Source organism: Choloepus didactylus, chromosome 10 (assembly GCF_015220235.1).
Source record: "Choloepus didactylus isolate mChoDid1 chromosome 10, mChoDid1.pri, whole genome shotgun sequence".
In the NCBI taxonomy this organism is placed as follows: domain Eukaryota; kingdom Metazoa; phylum Chordata; class Mammalia; order Pilosa; family Megalonychidae; genus Choloepus; species Choloepus didactylus.
Genome location: NC_051316.1, coordinates 112,815,606 through 112,836,730, shown reverse-complemented (window position 1 = coordinate 112,836,730; position 21,125 = coordinate 112,815,606). Strand labels below are relative to the sequence as shown.

At 37.6% G+C, this 21,125-nt stretch overlaps 1 protein-coding gene across 1 annotated transcript in view; it reads right to left on the bottom strand.

Moving 5' to 3' along the window:
• The window catches only part of SVEP1 (sushi, von Willebrand factor type A, EGF and pentraxin domain containing 1), a 195,409-nt gene that overhangs the window by 15,965 nt on the left and 158,319 nt on the right, over positions 1 to 21,125 (bottom strand). The window contains 5 exon segments of the mRNA XM_037797566.1: positions 938 to 1,001; positions 5,505 to 5,660; positions 8,517 to 8,742; positions 10,739 to 13,527; positions 15,161 to 15,833. Coding sequence (XP_037653494.1) covers positions 938 to 1,001; positions 5,505 to 5,660; positions 8,517 to 8,742; positions 10,739 to 13,527; positions 15,161 to 15,833 — 3,908 coding nt within the window.

Below are 21,125 nucleotides of genomic sequence, written 5' to 3'. Positions count from 1 at the left end.
TAGAAATCTTTAAAAATGGGCTTGAGATCTTTGGTGAGGAAGAGGTGGTCCAGACCAGTGGTTTTCAACTTTGGCTGCACACTAAATTCCCTGGAAAGCTTTTAGGTCAATGACCCTATCTCAGCCCAAATGGATCAGAATCTCTAGGCTAGCCTAGAGATAGCCTAGTTTTGGGTATTTTATTAGAAGCTCCCTAAATGAGTTAATGTTCACTCAGGGTTGAGAGTCACTGGACTAGCCGCTCTCTGGATTCTTTCAACCTGGTGAGTCTAAGATGCACGGAGACCACAGATCTTAATGTTGGTTGTACCTCGCAATCATCTGAGGAGCTTTTAAAAGGTATTGATGCCCGGTCCCACCCTTAGAGATTCTGATTTAACTAGAGTGTGCAGACTGGGCTCTGGGAGTTTTCAGAGGTCCCTGGAAAATTCCAATGTACAGAAGTTTAAAAACCATCCGTCTAAGGTGCTTCTCAAACTGTAATGTACATAGGAATCACCTAGGGGCATTTAAAATGCAAATTCTGATTCAGTAGGATTGGGGTGGGGCCTGAGATTCTGCATCTCTAACAAGATCATATTGACGTTGTCGGCCCACAGTCCACACAGAAGCACAGACCTAGGGAATCTTACGGACTGACTTGAACTGAAATCTCACAGATGCAGATATAAAGATATTTAATAATTTAGTAAATTACACTGTGCTCTTACCAATCAGGTGGCTCAGTATGAACACTTTTCAGAAATATTTATATTTTTATATGCATAGGAAAAAATGTAGAATCAAATACATCAAAATATCAATCTTTTTTAATTTGAGAGGTGGGATTTTTTTTTAAATAAAAAATTATAGAACTGATTTATAGATAAGATGTGGCCACCTTGTTACCTGAATGTTCAGTCTGATTTTTGGGACTGCTAAGAGTAATCCGACTTACTTTTGCATGTTGCTACCTTTCCACTCCACTCTCTGTTCTCCTGACAGACGCGCTCCCTGTTCCCCTGTGAATCAATGAAAAAAGGTCATAAGATCACAACTCTCTAATAGAAAGATGATAAGGGAATGCACAGCAACATGGCTATGCAGTTGAGTTGCTCAGCATTGGGATGCTAAACACATTAAATAAATATATTTTAAGGAGTAGGTTTAGACTTTAAAAAATGTTTTCATCAAATTACTTCAAAATTCATACCTTGGTAGACTAGCATGCTAAGTCACAGATTTTTTTTTTACCTTTTGTTTTAACAATGACTGCACCAAAGGTTGACAGTATGTTTGAAATATCAAAGAGGCAGTTTGGGTTAGCATATGTTTTAAAAATATTTTGAATTGAATTGATTTTTCAATGCCTGAGAGGTACAGTAAGGAATGTGAATCTTTTTTTACACTCCATGAACATGAAAATTCAATGATACTTAATTGGTATGAGGATTTGAACTTTTCAACAATGTATCTGTGGTGATTAATTTCATGTGTTGGTTAATTTCTAATTGGCTAGATTATGGTGTCCAATTTATTTGGTAAAGCAAGCTCTGGACTGACTGTTACTGTGAGGGTATTTTGTAGATGGATTTGTATCTATCCTCAATTGATTGTATCTATGGCTGGTTACCTCTACAATCAACAAAGGAGATTGCCCTCAGCAATGAGGGGAGTGTCCTAGTCCAATCAGAGAAGATTTTAAGGTCAGACTTGAGGAATTTGGAAGTCAGAAAGAACAATTCTGCCTCTGTTTCAGCCCTATAGAATTCAGAAGTGCCAATTTCCATGGCTGTGTGAGCCAATTCCTATAATAAATCTCAATATTTACATATATATGTATGTGTGGTTGTGTGTGTTTCCTGTCAGTTCTGTTTCTCTGGAGCACCCTGACTAACAAACTGCCTTATTCATTAAACTTAAACTTACCCTATTAAGTACCCAAACTTTTAAAATTTTACACATTTGGATACAAATCTTTCTCAAATTTAAAGTTCCATGCCTTCTGAACTGAACATAATTTACTTGAAAAATGATTTATAACTATTATTCTGAATAATATTTTGTAATTTTCTTCAATAGCCCATAGCCCATGGGGACTATATAGGCTGTTTGTCTCCTACAGTTATCAGGCTATGACTACGATATTCTTTGATTCCTGGGCAAAATTTTTATGTATCTTTGCTTCTTCCTTCTCTATTGTTTATCTTTTACTATAACCATCAGTATTCCTAACGATAGCAACTCTTTTCCATACGTTAGGTTTCTAATCTACTATGGAATAATAAACAATAGAAGTAAAGGTTTATAACATTTTATGTAAAAATGAGAATAGATTCTAAGTCATGTCATAAGGGCTTGACTTGTCAAGTATATGAACTTTAATACATGGATTTTGCAACATGTTTTTTTTATTTCTTAGTGTCCTTTGGATATCTGATTGTTTTGAAGCTATGTTATAAATCAGCAAAATGTCTGGAAAGGAGATGTCACTCTACTTAGGTTTTTATCTGGATTGACTGGTATCTTTCACCTTTATTTTACTATTCAAAGGCATTTTCTTTGAGCTCTCAGTTTAATTACTGAAATATGTGTTCAAATATATTTATCTGTAAATATTCCAGTGACTTTGGTGGGAGGATACCATCCTGACTTTCCAAGAAAACAATTTATTCTATAAAAATTAAATGGTTCTTAAAATATGTACTTATATTTTCTTCTTATTGAAAAAGTAATATATGTGCATTATAAAAGGTTAAAATATAATTTTAAAAAAATAACAGAAAGTTTTCCAAAATCAATCATTGAGAGATAACCACTGTTAACAGCTGATGCACTTTTTCTATGCTTCTATACTTATACACAAACAAAAATATACTTTTGTAGTTTGGAAATTATTCCTGATTAATTTTGAGGAAGTGGAGTCTAGTCTTAAAAACCAGCTCACTCACTCACTATTTGTGTACTTCTAGTTTAGCATTTTCCCAGTACTATTTTTTATTTGCTCCTTTTTTCTCTAGTGATTTGAAAGATAAATAGTGTTTTGACTGTTATTTTTTATTGCAATGAAAACTTAGATGAATCTATTTTCTGTAATTGATGTTAAAAAAAAAAAAAGTCAAACACCATCTGTTGGCTTCCTCCTAAGTTGCAAGATTTATTGTGCCTTTTTCCTTCTTTTTTTGGTCCTGCCCCTTTCTATACTCTATTTCTAATGGAGTTTTACTCCAGATAAGCAGTTATTCTTTTTGACTGACCGTATCCGCTTTTTCAACAATTAGTGTACATACTTAATAAGTTTTAGAATTATAACAACTCTACTTCATTGCTCCCTACCAGTGATTTTTATAACACAACTATCCCATTTTGGAGTTCTTTATTTTGATTTCCCCCTTAGTAGGCTGTAGTAATTTCTGCCCAGGCCCCCATGAAGATTACATGTGTAGCACGATTTTGGATATTTAGATGGTTCAAGAACCCTGCTTACCTCACCTGTGAATGACAACTTATTTACATAGTAGGGGAACTTATCGTAATTTGTTAGTTGTCCTGTTTTGTCTGATTTTGGCAGTTACACAAATAATATGAAGAGTCTTGATTAGAACCACCTTATATTGAAACAAGACAATGTGTAAAGGGCCATATTAGCCGTTTGATCTCTCTTATCTCCAGCTCTCTCAGTAACTCTGCAAGGCGGCCACATCTTACTTCCACTATAGGCACAAGGAAATTAAGCTCAGAAACGTTAGGCCAGTTCCCTGATGCCACCCCTCCAGCAAGAGGACAAGGGCTTGTAACAGATGCCAGCCAGGATCCAAATCCCTGTTCTTAATCTCTCCCCGAGCAGCTTACCTTTGGTGTGTTTAAGTATCATCTGGGGTGCTTGTTAAAAGCACAGCCGCCACCAAGTCCCATTTGCTTCAGAAGGTCTTGGCCTAGGAATACACTCCTTTTCTTTTTACAAACTTTCAGATGATTCTTAAGCAGTTGGTTCATAGACCACACTTGAGAAACACTGAATTTATGTCATCGAACATAATTCAGATGATTCTAATATGCAGCTTGGAGAATTTTGCTGAAGTGTCTCTCTTAATTGGATTGTGTAATCAATACCAGGATATTTCCCAAATTTTTAAGGCAAATTATCTACTTCCTCAAATTTAATGACCCATCAGTTTTCTGTATACTATTCAAAATTTTATGACAGTTTTCTTCTTGATCAGATTATATATAGAAATCCCTGGGGACCCCTCATGCCTTACTTCCTCTTTGTAATCCCTCTTGATAGCTTTTGAAATTTGAAATCCCCACCAAGGTAGCTGACCCAGAAAGCCAATCAAGTCCTTTGTTTATTATGTTTGACCCAAAACAAAATAAAGCCCATCTGCCTTAAACCTGACCCTAAAAGTGGACAAACCCTTGTCTAATCAGCAGTGGTCAAACTGAATTCATTTTGATGTATATAAAAATCATTTGCCATCCTGAAGCTACTTCCATTCTTGCAAGTGATCTGGCTTCCTTTGGTGTTCCAAATAAAATGCTGATATCTGCAAACTCAACTCTGAATGACTTTCGACATTCCTAATAAACTGCAAGATAAGCGTTCTCATGTGAAAAACTGGGTTTCAAAAATAGTAAAACTCCAATTGCAATCAACCATTATATTCTCATCTTTTAATCTTTTGAGGAAATAAAACAAGATCTACATTGACCTATTTTTCCCGCTTTCATGGGCCTATCTTTGATTCCACGGTCAGAAAATAATGGGTCACACTATACAAATTTAACTGATCACTGGCAATGAATACTTCTGCGAAACCTACCTTGAAATATCACTAACAACAATAAAAATAGTAGAGATACATTTCTCAAAAAGCCAGATCACAACAGGCTGAAATGTAAATCAGACCTTTTAAATTTCAAGTTTGATGATATGATAATGGTTTCAGAAAACTGAATACAGTCCTCTCACCAGAGTAAACAGGAGACCAACTGATCTTTCATGTTATTGATAGGGTTTTAATATCACAAACCAGAAATGGTCTCGAGACTGATGCTGGTATTTGGTTCGAACTGCTCTGAGTGTTTTTCAGGCCAGTCTGTAACGTGGGTCTCCAGCATTTCAAATCAAGAACTTGCAAGGTATCCCAGTCTGCTGCTTGAGGAAATCCTGGCCTTGCATTCCTAAATCCCTTTGGCTACATCCCCATGGTTACTGGAAGATTGCCCAGATGCAAAGTATGGTTATCAGGCAGCCCAAACACAGATTTAATGATCAATTGAAGGAGCAATATTGGTTTTCTGGCTGGCACACCTACTTCCTTATAAAGAAAAAGATAATTTTTCTTTATAAAATTGTCACCTTAAGTATTTCTTGACAGGTTAGGGTAAAAGATAACAAAATATACAAGAATATAAGAATCTTTTAGGAACAAAGTCAGTGAAGTAAATATGTGTTAATATTAAAAATTCCCGAGTATATCAGAAAAACCCAATCATTCTAGTTAAACATTCTGTTCACTCACCTCTAATTCATACCCAGGTTCACACTGATAAAGAATTATGCTTTCAAAGCTGTATTTACTGCCAACCACAATTCCATGTTCTGGACTTTCGGGTTTTCCGCAAGAAACCGGACTGCAGGATTCATCAGAAAACGGTGGCTCCCAAGTGCCATCAAGCTAAACAACGAATAACAAATATAAGTTCCTTTTATGAGTTAATCTGTATGAATGAAAAAGTTCGCAAATATTGGTTGCATAGCAGGATAATGTCAGAAATAATAGTTAAAAGGACCAGAGTATGGTTTTACTTCTACTACTTATTTGTGGCCGTAAAAACACACATTCCTTATTAGATGACCTTAATAACGTGCACTAAACAATTTTGCACATTTCTTGAACACATAAGAGTCCATGCAGTAATAGAGTTCACACGGTAATTAAGAATACACCAAGACATATACTTTCATTATAATGCATGAGGACTGGATGGCTGAATGCAAACATTTGATGGTTTATGACTGAATGCAAACATTTGATGGTTTATACCAATGCACCCTCATATTTTACATAATTCCACATTTTAATTAAAATTTATTAGAAGCAGCAACTTTTAGTTATACCACCCAAAATTTAAAAAGATGGTTTCCTTTTCTCCATTCCAATGAATACTTGAAAACATTCTATTATATATTTCGGAGAGGGGTCATGTAGTTGAAAAAAAAAAGTATAGCTTTTTTCCCTACCATCACAGTGCAAAATGACACTTTCCTTCACACAGAAGCCTTTTAAAAGCTAGTTTCTAACCTGCTTGTGGGGCAAAATGAGGTACATACATGTTTCTCTCAAAGATTATTTTCTATTGCTATTATTTTTCTGTCTTTTTTGAAGAAATAGTATAGGAGTTGGATAATGTTTTAGAATAGGACCTGAGATTAAACCCTTTATTCTACACAAGGAACTTCTAGCCACAGGTAATTTTGTGTATTTGCCTGCATCATAATTAATCATTCCCATAATGTTGGAAATATAAGCTGTATCTAATTTCTTAATACTGTAAATAACGCTGCAATAAGCATATTTTTTTTGCATAAATCTTTCTGTGCATTACTAGCAATTTCTTAAGCTACATACTGTGGTATTCTTTTGATAGATCTGGAGTTAATTTTGGTATATTTTAATTTTTCCCACCCAGTGGTTATTTAACTGTATCAGAATAATTTGTTTACTAATGATTCCTTTCTCCACTGACCCTTGATGGCTCCTTTATCAGGATCAAGTACTGAGTCATTTCTTCTGTTCCACTGATTTTTCCTACTACTTCATTTTACACCCATACTCCAGTGACAGGAGATCTATAATTTTCAAATATGTTTTAATTTATGGAGGGGCTGGTTCTCTTTCAGTACGCATTTTTCAGAGTTTGTATGGATCTTCTCATTAATTTATTCATTCTTTGAACTGTAGTATCATTTTATCACAGTACAATAAAATATTTCTAGGCACTAAAGGTAGTTTTACACAATTTATGCATGTAAACACTTAGAGTTGACTCTACCTTTCAGACAAAAACTTAAACCCAAACCCAATTTGAGTGAAGATTAAGGGTCATACCATGTGTGAGAAGAGAGCAATGAGAGTAGTCAAGAATAAATGAATGATTGATTCAGGAAAAAAGGGCTCAGTCACTGGTATCTTAGGTTCCTGTGGGGCTATGGGGGCCCTCCAGTGGTCTCCAGAGGGACATGGAGGAGTCCTGAGAGAACATCAATTTGGTTGCCTTAATCATGGCAGGACTTTGTTTGGTTCAGACAACTCAGGGCCTTAAAAAAGTTTCCTCCAAACGGCTTTGGCTCTAAATCCAAAAAGGATCATCTGCTGCCTTTGAGGCATATTAAGAACGGTTTTAAATTCCATAGGCTCATGTTGCAACTGATTAATACATAAAATAAATCATTCCTTCGTATAAAGCAGCAAAACATAATAAAGACTGTCGATCTTTTATTTATTTATTTTTTTTTAAAGGAAATTGCTTTTCACTACTTGGAATTACTGTGTAAAGTTTTTGTAATTATCATCCTAGGTTATTTAATAAAATCTATTTTTAAAAACTTGAAAAAAAGGGATCATCAGGAGCGACACAAATTTTGATAACATGGTGGCTTTGGCAGTTATTTGACTTGTTCTCCATGATATTTCTGCTTTTCTGTTTGGCAGTAACCATATTTCTGCAGTAACCAATGACTGGGTATGCACGATTTATAAATGGAAAACTGGGAGGAGAATGAAATAAGTCTTGAGTCCCTCTTAGACGTCAGGCATGAACTGGACACTTTATATACATTAAATATTTTCACCCTTTCAATTATCCCAGATTTACAAATAAGGAAAACAAGTTGGAGGAATATAAAGTCACTGAGCCTGTTAAGTATTTGAGCTGGGGTTCAAACAAAGGCACGTGTAAGGTGAAAGTCATTTCTATACCATGCAGCGTTCCTCCCCAAGAACAGCAAACGAAAAGTGTATCAATGACTCATTTTATTTTCCTTTTTTGGGATCCATCTGTGGAGGCTAGGAAAGCGGATGTTCTAGGGAGGACTGCTTCCTTTTATGGTGGTTTACGAACTTCCCCTATTATCTAACTTGTTTCTCACACCAACCATACAAGGTGCATATTATTATAACCCATTTTTCAAATAAGGAAACCGAAACTCAGAAATTGTAAGCAATTTTCTTAAAAGACACAGGTAATAAGTAGTGGAGGAAGGATTTGACTCCAATTTTCTGTCTGCTTCTGCAACCTTTGATCTTTCCAATAAAACTTGAAACGTTTGGCATAGCCCTTGGCTGATTTCTACACACAGATTTTCTTTTGAGCATAAGATTTATGGCTAATTTGTCATGAATATCTTATTATACATATTTTAGCATTTCACAATGGCACTTTTTTTTTTTTTACGACAGCAAAATACTGGTTGTGTGGTAGTATGAACACAGGTTATACTTACATGTTCTAATTAAGATAGAGTATCTCACCTGACACATTGATATGTTAACTCCTTCATAGGTATACCCTTCTTTACATGACACAGAAACGTGCTTATTCATGCTGAAATCATCCCCATGAATAAGAATGTGTGTTATATTTGCCGGAAGAAGACATTTTATAGGACTGCAAGAGATTCTCTCAGGGAACCAATGACCATCTTTCTGACAGGTGACTGTATCTATGTCTGTATCCATCATATAACCTTCCAGACACCTGCAAAGGAAATGCAAAAATGAGTGTGGTAAAGAGGGTATAATACAGTTCATGACCTATTCTTGGATTTAAGCTGTTACAAGGCTGAGCAGACATTTTATACAACATATCAAAACGGATTCAAATTTCAGGTGGATGACATTGTCATGCATAATCAATCTAATACTCATAACCAGATCAGGTCTTAGTAATCCACATTGAAGTCTATCCAAAACTAAAATCGCTTTAAATGATGTTGATGTTATTCACCTTAGTTATGAAGAATATTATTATTGAATTCATTTTTATTCTAAAAACAGCTAACCATTCCAGAAATTCTAAAATTCTAGACAAAGTTCAAAAGAAATTGAGATGCTAGTAGGAATATAACATAATTATCATTTACTGAGGCTCTACTTTGTGTCAGGCACTGTTCTAGGTACTTTATACATGGTATTTCTTATATCACTGAGAATTAGGTAACATGGTGTCTTGTAACAATAGTATTGGTGTTCAAATTCAAGTCAGCCTAACTCTAAAATATTTTATATATTTTTTAAAATTGCATTTATTTATTTAGAAAATGTTTATATAGCACTTACTAACTTGTAGTCACCATTCTAAGTACTTTGCAAATATCAACTTATTGAATCCTCATGTCAATCCTATGAGCATATACTATTATTTCTTTTTTTCCTGTTTTGCAGACGATGAAACTGACACCAGGGACATTAACTAACTTCCCCCATGTCATCCAATTAGAAAGTGACAGAAATGAGATTCATAACTAAGGAATCTAGCTCTAGAATCCATGCTTTAAGTACTCATCTACACTACCTTTTTATTTAAATCATTTACTTAACTAACACTTATTAGTTGGATAATGTTTTTTAAAAGTTCACAAATTACCAGGCCAGATAGGAGTCAGAGGTTTTGCAAACTGGGAATGATCTGTTTATCTGATACTAAGCAAAGACCAGAAAGGTGATGTAAGCATCACAGAACAAGGAATAAAAAACAGAGAAGTATTGAGAAATGGGTGACATTGCTGCATCTCAAAGTATATGACACAGCAACATCCAAATACAAAATTTAAAATGCATTTATTTCAAAAGCAAGGAATAAGACTTTATATATTTTTTCTGCATAGTGCCTAATCTGCTACACTTTAGCTTGCTTGCCTTTGATGGCCCTTCCTTGAGTCTATGTCCCACAATTTAGAGAAAATGAAGGTAGGGCTGCAGTGTCCACAACAAACATGCTTAAGAAGAACTGTTGAAATAGTAACAAGATCTAACCTGTCAATGTGTGAAGGATAAACCATAATTCCTTCAGAGATGTAGCATTTGATGCAGGTTGAGAAAATATCTTCGAACATTTTGAGTACTTATTCCAATAAAATTTTTAAGTTATAAAGTCATTCTATATTTTCTCATCTTTTTTTTCTTTTAAATAAAATATTTTAAATATGGAACTTTCCAGCAAAAATCTCTATGCTGGGCATTAAATGCTTAGTTTGTTCAGATAGCACAGGTTGGAGGTTCCCTTTATAATATCTCCTTTATTTTTACTGAGCAATGAAAGTGTGCTTTTTGGTCTGAATTCTTGAGCTTTTGCCTTATGCTCCCAACATCTGCCTTATGTTCCCAACATTTGCATATATAATACCACAAAATGATATCATAAGAAATTCACAAGCATGACATTTAAAAAGAGTTTTGTGATTCAAGAGATATTCAAGGTAGCTAGAGAATCTTCCTGTTTCATGAAGCTCAGCAGAATATGAGAAATATATTAGCAAATACAATCTTAAAAATATAAACTAATTGTTATAGTCAATAGATTTCCATATAATTATAGGAAGAATAAAGCCAAGTGTCCAAAGTTTCAGTTTTGGGAAACCAGTCCAGAAATGGTGTTTTCTTCCCAATTAGCTAAAATTTTGACCTTTATCTGACTTTTCATTTTACAGCCTTACTGCCTGCACCTCTTGGAGACTCTGGAATCATGATCTTACCTGAATTGCACTTTGCTTTCATAGGTGTGTGCCTCTCCAGTTGCCACTGCATTGGCAACAGCTGGTGGGGGTCCACAGGACAGGGGCTCACAGACTGGATAAGGCGGGCTCCACACCCCTTTCTCTGTACAGGTTAGGTCTGCATTGCCTTGTAAGACATACCCAGCCCTGCAGCTGTATGTTATCACATTTTCTTCCAAAGAGCCACTCTCAGTGATGAATGCATTTGATATTATTGGGGGAGAACCACATGAATTGTGTTCACAGCGTGGGAAACCTGAGCTCCATTGGCCGTTGGCCTCACAGTTGATTTCAGAAAGTCCCAGGAGCTTGAAGCCTTTGAAGCACCGGACGCGGGCTGCCTTTCCACAACCAAAATCTGTCCCATTGACAGCTCCATTTTGAATTACTGGTGGAGAACACCTGCAAGGCAGGCAGGAAGGCGTGCTGCCACTCCAGGAGCCATTGGAGAGACACCTTCTTGAAGGATTTCCTTGGAGCTTGTAACTGGGAAAGCACTGGTACTGTATATGCCCCCCATGAAAAAAGGAAAAGCCATTAGGGAAGCCATGGGTGAGATCTTCAGGAGGTCCACAGTTGACTGGTTTACAGAGAGGAACCTCGGCATCCCACTTACCATCTGATTGACAGGTGAGCTTTGGAGCACCATGCAGCACGTAGCCCTCTTGACAGTGGAATGCCACTTCCTTCCCAAAGCTATAGTCCAGGCCATCCATCACTGCATTTGCCACCTGCGGAGGGGTGGTACATCTGACAGGCACACAGATGGGAGTGGCTCCATTCCAACTTCCATCTGCGAGACAAACACGACTCCTGGCTCCCTCCAGCAAGAACCCTTCATTGCAAGTGTACTCAACCTCTTTTTGGAATGTGTACTCATCTCCTTTCACTTGGCTATTGGCTGAGATTGGGGGTGAACCACAGCCTACAGGAATGCAAACTGGCTCATTCCCATCCCAATTTTTATTTTCTTGGCATGTCCTCCTTTCAGTGCCGTTTAGCACATATCCAGGGTTACACTCATAATACAACACACTCAGGTATGTGTAATTGCTTCCTTTGATGGATCCATTCACGACAGGATTTGGCTTTTTGCATGAAATGGCTTCACAGACTGGGGAGACACCACTCCACTCTTTATTCTGTAGACAAAGTCTTATGTCAGAGCCCAGTAGAATGTGCCCAGGTTTGCAGCTATACTGTGCTGCACTGCCCATGGTAGTCTCTGTAAAATGCAAAAAGCCATTTTCAGGAGCAACCGGCAAGTCACATTCAATTGAAATGCAGGAAGGTGCACTGCCATTCCACATTCCATCTTCCTGGCAGAACAGCACAGGGTTGCCCAAAAGTTCATATCCTGGATTACAGGTATATGAAACCATGGTGCCGTATAGAAAGTTTGATGAATGTGCAGAAGGAGACTCCTTTGTATTTTCCAAGATTTTAGTGACTGCTCCCAGATGAGGAGGTTGAGGAGTCAGATATGGAACCTCCATCATGTTGTCGTCTTGGTCAAAATATCCCTGGCCATCCTTGACCTTAGTACAGTCTCCAAAGTCTATGTGAGGAGGAAGTCCACAGTCTGTGGGTACACATGTGGGGATGGAGCTTGACCAGCCTGACTCTTCACAGGTCTGCATGGCGTGACCAGCCACATGGAACCCAGGGAAGCAGCTGTAGATGATCATGGCACCATAGCTATAATCTGCACCTTCTACAAAACCATTTTCAATGGGTTGTGGGGGGTTACAGTGTATGGCATTGCAAGATGGGACATCCACATCCCAACCACCTGTCTCTAAACAGGTCAAGACTTTGGGACCTTCAAGCCTGAAGCCTTGGTCACAAGAATATGTAACGGACTGCCCAAAGTGTAGGCTGGTGTACGAGAATTTGCCATTCAAAATCTCCTTTGGCACTGGACACTCAATGGGTTTACATGTTGGTTTTCCTCCAAGCCATTGGCCATTTTCTCCGCAAAGGGTAGTAGTGTTTCCTACCAACTCAAAGCCTGGCTTGCAGGTGTAGAGAGCTGTGCTGAGATAGGCAAGACCTTGCACATCGATGATGCCATTGAGGATTTCCTCGGGGTGGGGACATTCTACTGGAACACATTCCGGCAATGGAGAGCTCCAGGTGCCATCAGCCTGGCAGGAGGTAGAAGGATCTCCTCTTAGAAAAAACCCATCCACACAAGAATATTTGACAGTGCTTCCAAAATGAAGTGCCGAAGAAGGAGCAGGGACACCAAAGGAAATTAGTGGAGGTGGGAGGCAAAGAACCATCTTGCAAACAGGAAAAGAATCATTCCATTGCTGGGATGGCAAGCATTTCAGAACAGAGGGGCCTTGTAGGGCATGACCTTCTCTACAGGAAAACATCACCACTCCAGCCTCAGTAGCCAACTCCTTCAAAACTACCTGGTTCTCCAGGAGAGGTGGCTCTGGGCACTTGACAGGCACACACTTTTGGTTTGGTTTCTTATTCCATTTGCCAGATTTCTGGCATGTCAAAGAACTGTCACCAATAAGCTCATAACCCTCGTTACAGAAAAATTGAACTTTGGATCCTACTTCAAAGTTTTCTCCTTTCATGTAGCCATTCTGGATTGGGGGAGGTTTTCCACAGTTGAGCGGGATACAAGACAGAGGAGATTCACTGTGCCAGTGGCGATTGGCTTGGCAGACAAATACAGGACTCCCAACTGATTTATAGCCCAGGTTACACCGATAGCTCGCTTCACTCTCAAAGATCCTGCCAGTTGTGTGCTGTATAATAAGAAAAAACCATTAAGTACATTTTTTTTATACCAGATAATGTAATTAACCGAATACACTGGATAGTAAAAAAGAATTAAACTAAAATGTCTATGTTAAAATGAAATCAGGACTTAAGACAGGATGTATGTTTTGTTTTTTTTTTCCTAATAGGCCTGCTCTTTTTCATTTTTAACAAATAAAAGGTACAGTAGGAGACCAAATTAGGTAATTGTCACTATGTTATCACAGTGTTGAGCCCATTATAAGTAAAGATCCAGAGTTTCTAAATTAACTGATGAATTGATGGAGCAATGAGTAAGTTCAAAAAAATCTTGTTGACCAAAGCAATGTTAGTTTGTTGTTTTAATCACACAAAATATTTATTCTTTAATGTTTTTAGTTAATAAAAAAGCAAATAAAATACTTTTGTTGGATATGGTCCTAAGAGGACTATCAGAATTTTATGTTCATCCCTACAATATATTTTTTTAAAAATTGCTACTAAAATACAAGGATAGAAAATAAAAGGCAATATTTCATCTTTTAAAACCAAAAATATAAACGCCATTATCTCAATATTCAAAATAAGTTAGTGTACATTTTTAGGCAGTACATAAATAAGTCAATTATGGAAACCTTAAAAAGTTTACCATGGCTATTTGTTAGTGATGATGGTAAATTCTAGCTTCCGTGCTACAATGAACTTATTGCTAATTGCAATTAACTGTTCTGTCTACCCATATACTGTTTGAGTACCCCAAATACATGTAAGCACCATGCAGCCACTAACCCTATCCGTATGTCAAGTGCTAGATCACCCAGCAGGAGCTCCAAGAAATATTTGTTAAATGAATCAATATTTGTTTAAAGAAGAAAGCCTCCCATCTAATGCATTCACTTCTAATGGAAAGCTAATACAACTGAACAAAAGTTTTAAATAGAAGCCTTTTGCTTCTGTTTTGCTGTTGTTTCTGAATATAAAGGAGAAAAGATAGTATATAAGTGTGGGTTTAGAGAAAAGTGTTTAATTAGAATATTGCTTATTTATAATAGCCCTTGATTTGGGGGAGAAGATTCTAATTTTTGTGGAGTTTTTTTTTGGATGGACTTAATAAGAAGACGTATGTCAGTTTGAAAGCAGGCCTTGTTTGGGTCTCACTTAACTCTTTGCCCATTATGGTGAAAATACCTTTAGGCCTAAAAGAAGAATGAAAAACTGCATCTCAGTGAAGGGATGGTTTACCCCAGATTTTGTCTAAAAATAAATAAAAATAGATTTCTCTAGGTACCATTTAGACCTTGATTTCTATGAAATAATGTATATATATTCATCTTGGAATAATTTCTTCTATAAAGCAAAATGGTATTTTATTAAAATTCAAATAAATTTCATATTTAGGGTTAATATTTTGCTCCAAACTTCTTGGAATGCCTATACACTAGAATGTAAAAATGCTATATATGAAAAGGATTCAAAATCATCTTCATTAAATTTTCCCCAATATGCACTACCTATAGATTTTAGTCACTTACATTTTTCACTGTTCACTGCCCCTGCTCCGGAATCCGGGGTTAGCCACAATGGGCTGCTTGGCCCTGTAAGTGATGAAAGCCATGGCCCCCTTGCTAATCACTCTCTTACCTCCAGAAAGCCATTCTCAACCTTGGGTGGCTCATTGCAGGAGACAGGGTGGCACGTGGGAATGGGGCCACTCCACCGTCCTGTGGCTTCACATGTGCTCTTCTTCTCCCCTTTGATGTAGAACCCCTTGTTGCAGCTATAAGCCACCATGGCCCCAAAACTGTAGTTAGACCCACTTGCGTAGCCATTCCTGATGCTCGGTGGCTCTCCACATCGCACGGGGATGCACTGGATGGACAGGGGGGAAGGGCTCCACTGCCCGCCTATCAGACATTCAATCTTTGCTGAGGTGTTCAGCACGAAACCTTCCATGCATTTGAAGCTCACAGATGAGCCAGCTGCAAATTTTGCTTTGCTCACAGTTTCCAAGATGCTGTAGGAAACAGATGGGGGGTTTTCACAGAAATGAGCTATACAACGGGGCATGGCCTGACCCTCAGGGGGAACCCACTTGCCCCGGGCATTGCAGAGGAGCTGGGAGTTGTCTGCCAGGCTGTAGCCATCCAAGCAGTAGTAGAATGCAATGTCTCCAAATAACCGATGCGCAGTCTCAGGAGAGGCATGTTGAACATTGGGAGGCTCATCACAGGAGACAGCCAGACACTGCTGGTTACTGCCACTCCACTTGCCATCGGCCAGGCATTCGATGGTGGCAGGACCAGCAAGGGTATAGCTAAGAGATGGGGGAAAAGAAATAAAAACTAAGACTATTTTGAGAAAATATGCTCATATCTTCTTATCTTCCTTTTTAAAAATTCTTTCCAATAAGATGTGCTTTTATTCTTTAAAATAATATTCACTGTTTATATTGGGCTTACCTTTCAAATTACTTTCATTTGCAGTACGTAAATAAATCTTGATGCTAATATTAATGTTTTTTCTTAAGATTTTTGCTATATTAGGGACTCTAATAATTGTTATGCATTTTTAAAGATAAAAAATGAACAATAGGATATGGTCCTATTTGATTCAATTCAAAATGGGCACTCCCTTGGTCTTTGGGTGGATTTAGTCTGTTGATTTTCGCACCACTCTTTGAAATGAGCCCTGATAAACCAAAATTAGCCTATGTGTAGTTCAGTAATATATTCAATGAATATTCAATGAACTTTAAAACAGCAATTATAGTTTCAACCCTCGTAACAAGTGAAACTGATAACTAAATGGTTAGAGTTGAAAGATGTGTTTTGCATATAACTCATCTATTGAACCAGTGTGAATACATTTTCCTTAATAACTCTGAGTCTCTCCTTAGGCACAAGGTGTTTGCCCATATATAATGATAGATTGAGGACTTAAATTACTCCTAAGTGCTCTCTCAATGAAGTAGAATAAAATATTATGATAAGCAGTATTATAATAATTATATCTGAGCCATTCTTATTTTCATTCTCAATTTCTTACCGAGAATAGATATGATAGAGTTTTGAAGGTACATCTAATACCTATTTATCCCATCATTAATGCAGGGTGAGGGGACTAAAATAATTGGGCATGTAATTTAATCCTGTTTAGACATATTGATTTATTCATCTTACAGATGGGTGGCTAGTATTTCAGACAAGCTAACAAACTTACCTAAAGTTGCACAGCTGTAAGCAGCAGAGTTGGAGCTGGGATCTCAATTTGCTTTATCTGATTGCAACCCCTACTTTCTTCACACTACTCTGTATCTGCTTCTTTTTAAAATGAGATGGGTGGGTGTCCTATGGAAACTATATTGCAGCATCACTAGTACAAATTCCTTAACCCACCCTTCAACACAGATTGTTTTCTTTTTAAAGCACAGATTCTGAACTGAATACTTAGCAAACATTTCTCCTGAAGTCCCTTCTAATTTTATGAGTTGTTAGCAACTATAGAGAGTTTAGAATTCCTGCCTTCCAGCCTGCAAGATTTATGAAATCTATAGGAAATGGAGAGATCAAGAAAAAGATAGAGAGCATCAGCAGAGATGTGTGTGCCCACCCTACCTATGGTCAGATCATGCTATGGACAAAGGTGTTCTCCAACTGAATGCTCATAGTTGTCCCCAATAGCTGAGTGTAGTCTCCAATTAAGGCTGCCTCCAATTGGTCTCAGATTTTGCATAGGCTGAGTGTGCCAATTTGAATGTATTATGTCCCCCAAAATGCCATTATCTTTGATATAATCTTGTGTGAGCAGAAGTATCCGTGTTGATTAGACTGTAATTCTTTGAGTGTTTCCATGGAGATGCACCCCACCTAACTGTGGGTGATGACTCTGATTGGATAATTTCCATGGAGGTGTTACCCCACCCATTCAGGGTGGGTCTAAATTAAACCACTGGAGCCATATAAATGAGCTGACAAACAGAAGGAACTCAGTGCAGCTGTGAGTGACATTCTGAAGAGGAGCTACAGCCTAGAGGGACACTGTAAAGAATGCACAGCAGCTGAGAGAGTAGCTGCAGATGAGACACATTTTGAAGACAGCTGTTGAAAGCAGACTCTTGCTCTGGAGAAGCTAAGGGAGGACAAACACTCCAAGAGCAACCAAGAGTGACATTTTTGAGGAACTGCAGCCTAGAGAGGAACGTCCTGGAAGAAAGCCATTTTGAAACCAGAACTTTGGAGCAGATGCAAGCCACATGCCTTCCCAGCTAACAGAGGTTTTCCAGACACCATTGGCCATCCTCCTGTGAAGGTACCCGATTGTAGATGACTTACCCTGGACACTTTATAGCCTTAAGACTGTAACATTGTAACCAAATAAACCCCCTTTATAAAAACTGATCCATTTCTGGTGTTTTGCATTCTGGCAGCATTAGCAAACTAGAACACTGAGTTCTTTGTATAAGGATCCGAATTTAATACATTTTCGGATGGCTTCTGTCTTACAGGATCTAGGAAGGTCTTCAAAGACAATATCCTAAAAGCATAATTTTATTATTAAAGAAAATCAATTATCCCAGGTCTGAGTGTCCAGATTCTACTGTGCCTATGTAGGACTAGATCTGAGTGGAAGTTCCATTGGCTGAAGCTTCTGATGTTTTACAGCACCCATTTACAGCATTTACACACTTTGAGCCATGCATCCTTATTTCCACGGTCCCCTGATGTTGCTAGCATATCTCACTGGCTGAAGTTCAGAGACAAAGCCTTAGACATTCCAGCTTTATTAGGACCCATCAATCCATCTATAAAGTGCTGCTTCTTTTCATAGGACCAGCTACTTTGAGGCAGAAGGACCTGCCTCCAGAACCTTCCTTAATTCTCAAAGCCTCCTGAGGACACAAGAATTGTATTTTGTAACCTGACAGCACTTTGTCAGGCCTCTGACCCCTGATATGGAAAATCTCCATTAACTACTCTTGTCTAATGGAAAATCACAGCAAAGCTTTCCTGTAATATAATGGAAGATTACCACCAAATGCATGTTTTTTGAATAAATGAATTTAAAGGATGCACTTCTGACACTACCCTTAACTTCTTAGAACCTATAATATCCCTCTGTCCAACCTATAATTTCACTTCTCTTAATGACTTGATCAACATTTAGTCCTTCATTAAAGAAATCTTACAGGCCTGCTGTGTGCCAAGCTCTCTCCTTCCTAAGTGCATAGATGCAATGTCACTGCATGTACTTGTTCCCACGTGTCTCCCCCTGAGTACTACAAGCCTGGTGCACCGTAAGCCACCTGGCAGCTAGAGTGGTTGCTCTGAAAACAAGTGATCAACCCCCCATGAAGAGAGGGAAGGGGAAAAAGAAGCCTCAGAGAGGAAATGACTCTTGATGGGAGTCTTGAGAGAAGTGAGATGGAAGAGGAGTCATTCAATGCAAAAAGTAGCAAGAGCAAAGAAATGGGAATGTGATACAGTTGGGGCATTCTGGAAATGTACAAATGTCTTACAAAAGTCAGGAATGGCATACGAGCACCTAGAAAAGGAAGTCGTGATCACCAGAACCATGCGTTCTTTTGTTTCTTTGTTTTTACAGGGTAACTGTGATGGTGTGGAGTGAAAATGTGGCAGGCATAGATTAACTGGAAATGGTTTTCGACAGTACATTTCACAAGGCCTCTTGTAAGACGTTAGCAGACAAAATGCTGCTAGAACAGAAAGATACTTAAGTGGTTTATTAACTGGGTGATCCAAAGAATATTAATAGAAGTATGTCAGCCAGGAGCTTCATATCTTATGAAAGCCACAAAATCTGTCCTCAGCCCTGTGCATCTCTCATTTTGTAAGCAACACACAATTGTGTAAGGTAATGAATAAGAATTTTTACAGGCAAGCTCAATGCTTCTAATATTACAAGGCAATGTTTAATAAAGGTAAAATGGATGGTTATGCATTTAGATAATAAAGAAAAATTGTACAAGTGGAAAACCTAGCTTAGTAGCAGGAAATGTGAAAAACTTTGAAGTTTCATATAACATAAGTTAAATGAGTGAATGATGACATCCTTAGAAGTGTTACTGTGTTTCTATAAACCCATTTATTTAGAAAGAAATGAAGAGGAAGAAATACTTATCTTTAAGCACTATGTGCCAATCCCTACATTTGATGCTTTTCTCATTTTTTTTTTAAATCCCTGTGGGAGTAGTTATGCTCTACTTTGGTTGTGTCAGCACACCTTAAGCTTTGGGCATCACAATTCAAAAAGGGCTACAGAAATGTTGGAATAGGTTCAAAAGAGAGTTGCTCTAAGAAGGAATAGACATATTAGATCCTGTCCATTTGCGAGAAAAGAGAAGCACAGGTTTGTGGTTGAGCTGGCTGAGATATCTGTCTTCCTACAGCTCCACTTCCGAAGCGGCAAGCTCGGCCAAAGAGGGTATCCTATTCAGAGTGGAGGATAATTTTCTAGTCATGGGAATGTGTGAAGGGGCTGGGATTCCTTACTAAAAGCCTCCTAATTAGCTCTAAAGAGCCATTTGTAAAGAACCTAGGATCCAAGCTATCCATATTTGACCAGCTGGCATAGAGGGAAGAGGAGAAATTTACAGTGTGCAACTCCAAGAGGTGGAAACAAAGCCAGTGCTTTGGACTAGACAACATTCAATGAAGATGGGTATAGAGATTTATTAAAACCCTCTAAAATTCATCAGGCAGTATTTCAAGATGTTAAAGAAGGATATATTTCCCAAATGACAGAAAAGAGGTATTAATAGCTACTGTCTAAATAGAAATATAAAAGGTCTCTGATCAAATTGCTTCACCATTTCATTATGTTAGAATTCTGAATATGTCTTAAGATTTCTAGAGGACATATTTCACCTGATCATTTTATTAAAAGAGTAGTTTTAAAGAATGATAAAATTTTGAACAGATGATGTTGAGATATGTCCTATAAATAAAGATATTGGCTACCAAAGGAGGAAAAATTGGAATTGGAACAAATCTAAAATGTTGGGATATTAAATTACATTCTGTGTATTTTGTATTCTCATTCAAGAGATACTGCAGACACTCTTACAGATTGTTGTTAAAAACCAGGCCACATATTGTATAAAACAAAGTGTTTTACTCCATAATTAGAAGGAAAAATGGCCCATCAACATCAGTATGCAATAGAAGGGCACATCTTAGAATGAACTGGTTGGAATACAGTTGCATGTTTCTGGAATAATAATCCAAAGTTCTTTGAACATGGGCAGAGTAATTTGCAGATGCAGTTATCAGTAACTTGATTCATATCCTAAGTTGAAGTCTATTGGTATGTGTCTGGGACGCTTTATGAGACAGCATCCAAGTAGGTTGTTAGCACTTTCCTTTTCAGAAGAACCATAAAAGAGCAGCACACTATGTACTTAAACAGCTACAATCTGATAAGGACAATAGAAAGCATAAATCTGCATTGGTTAAGCTTTGAATTAATAACAATGATCAAAGATGTTGTCTTAGCATATCCAGTAATTACATTTAGAAGTTTATATTTGATAAGAATCAAAAGGGAAACATTTGATTAGGATTTTAGGATGCCAACAACTCTTCCTCCA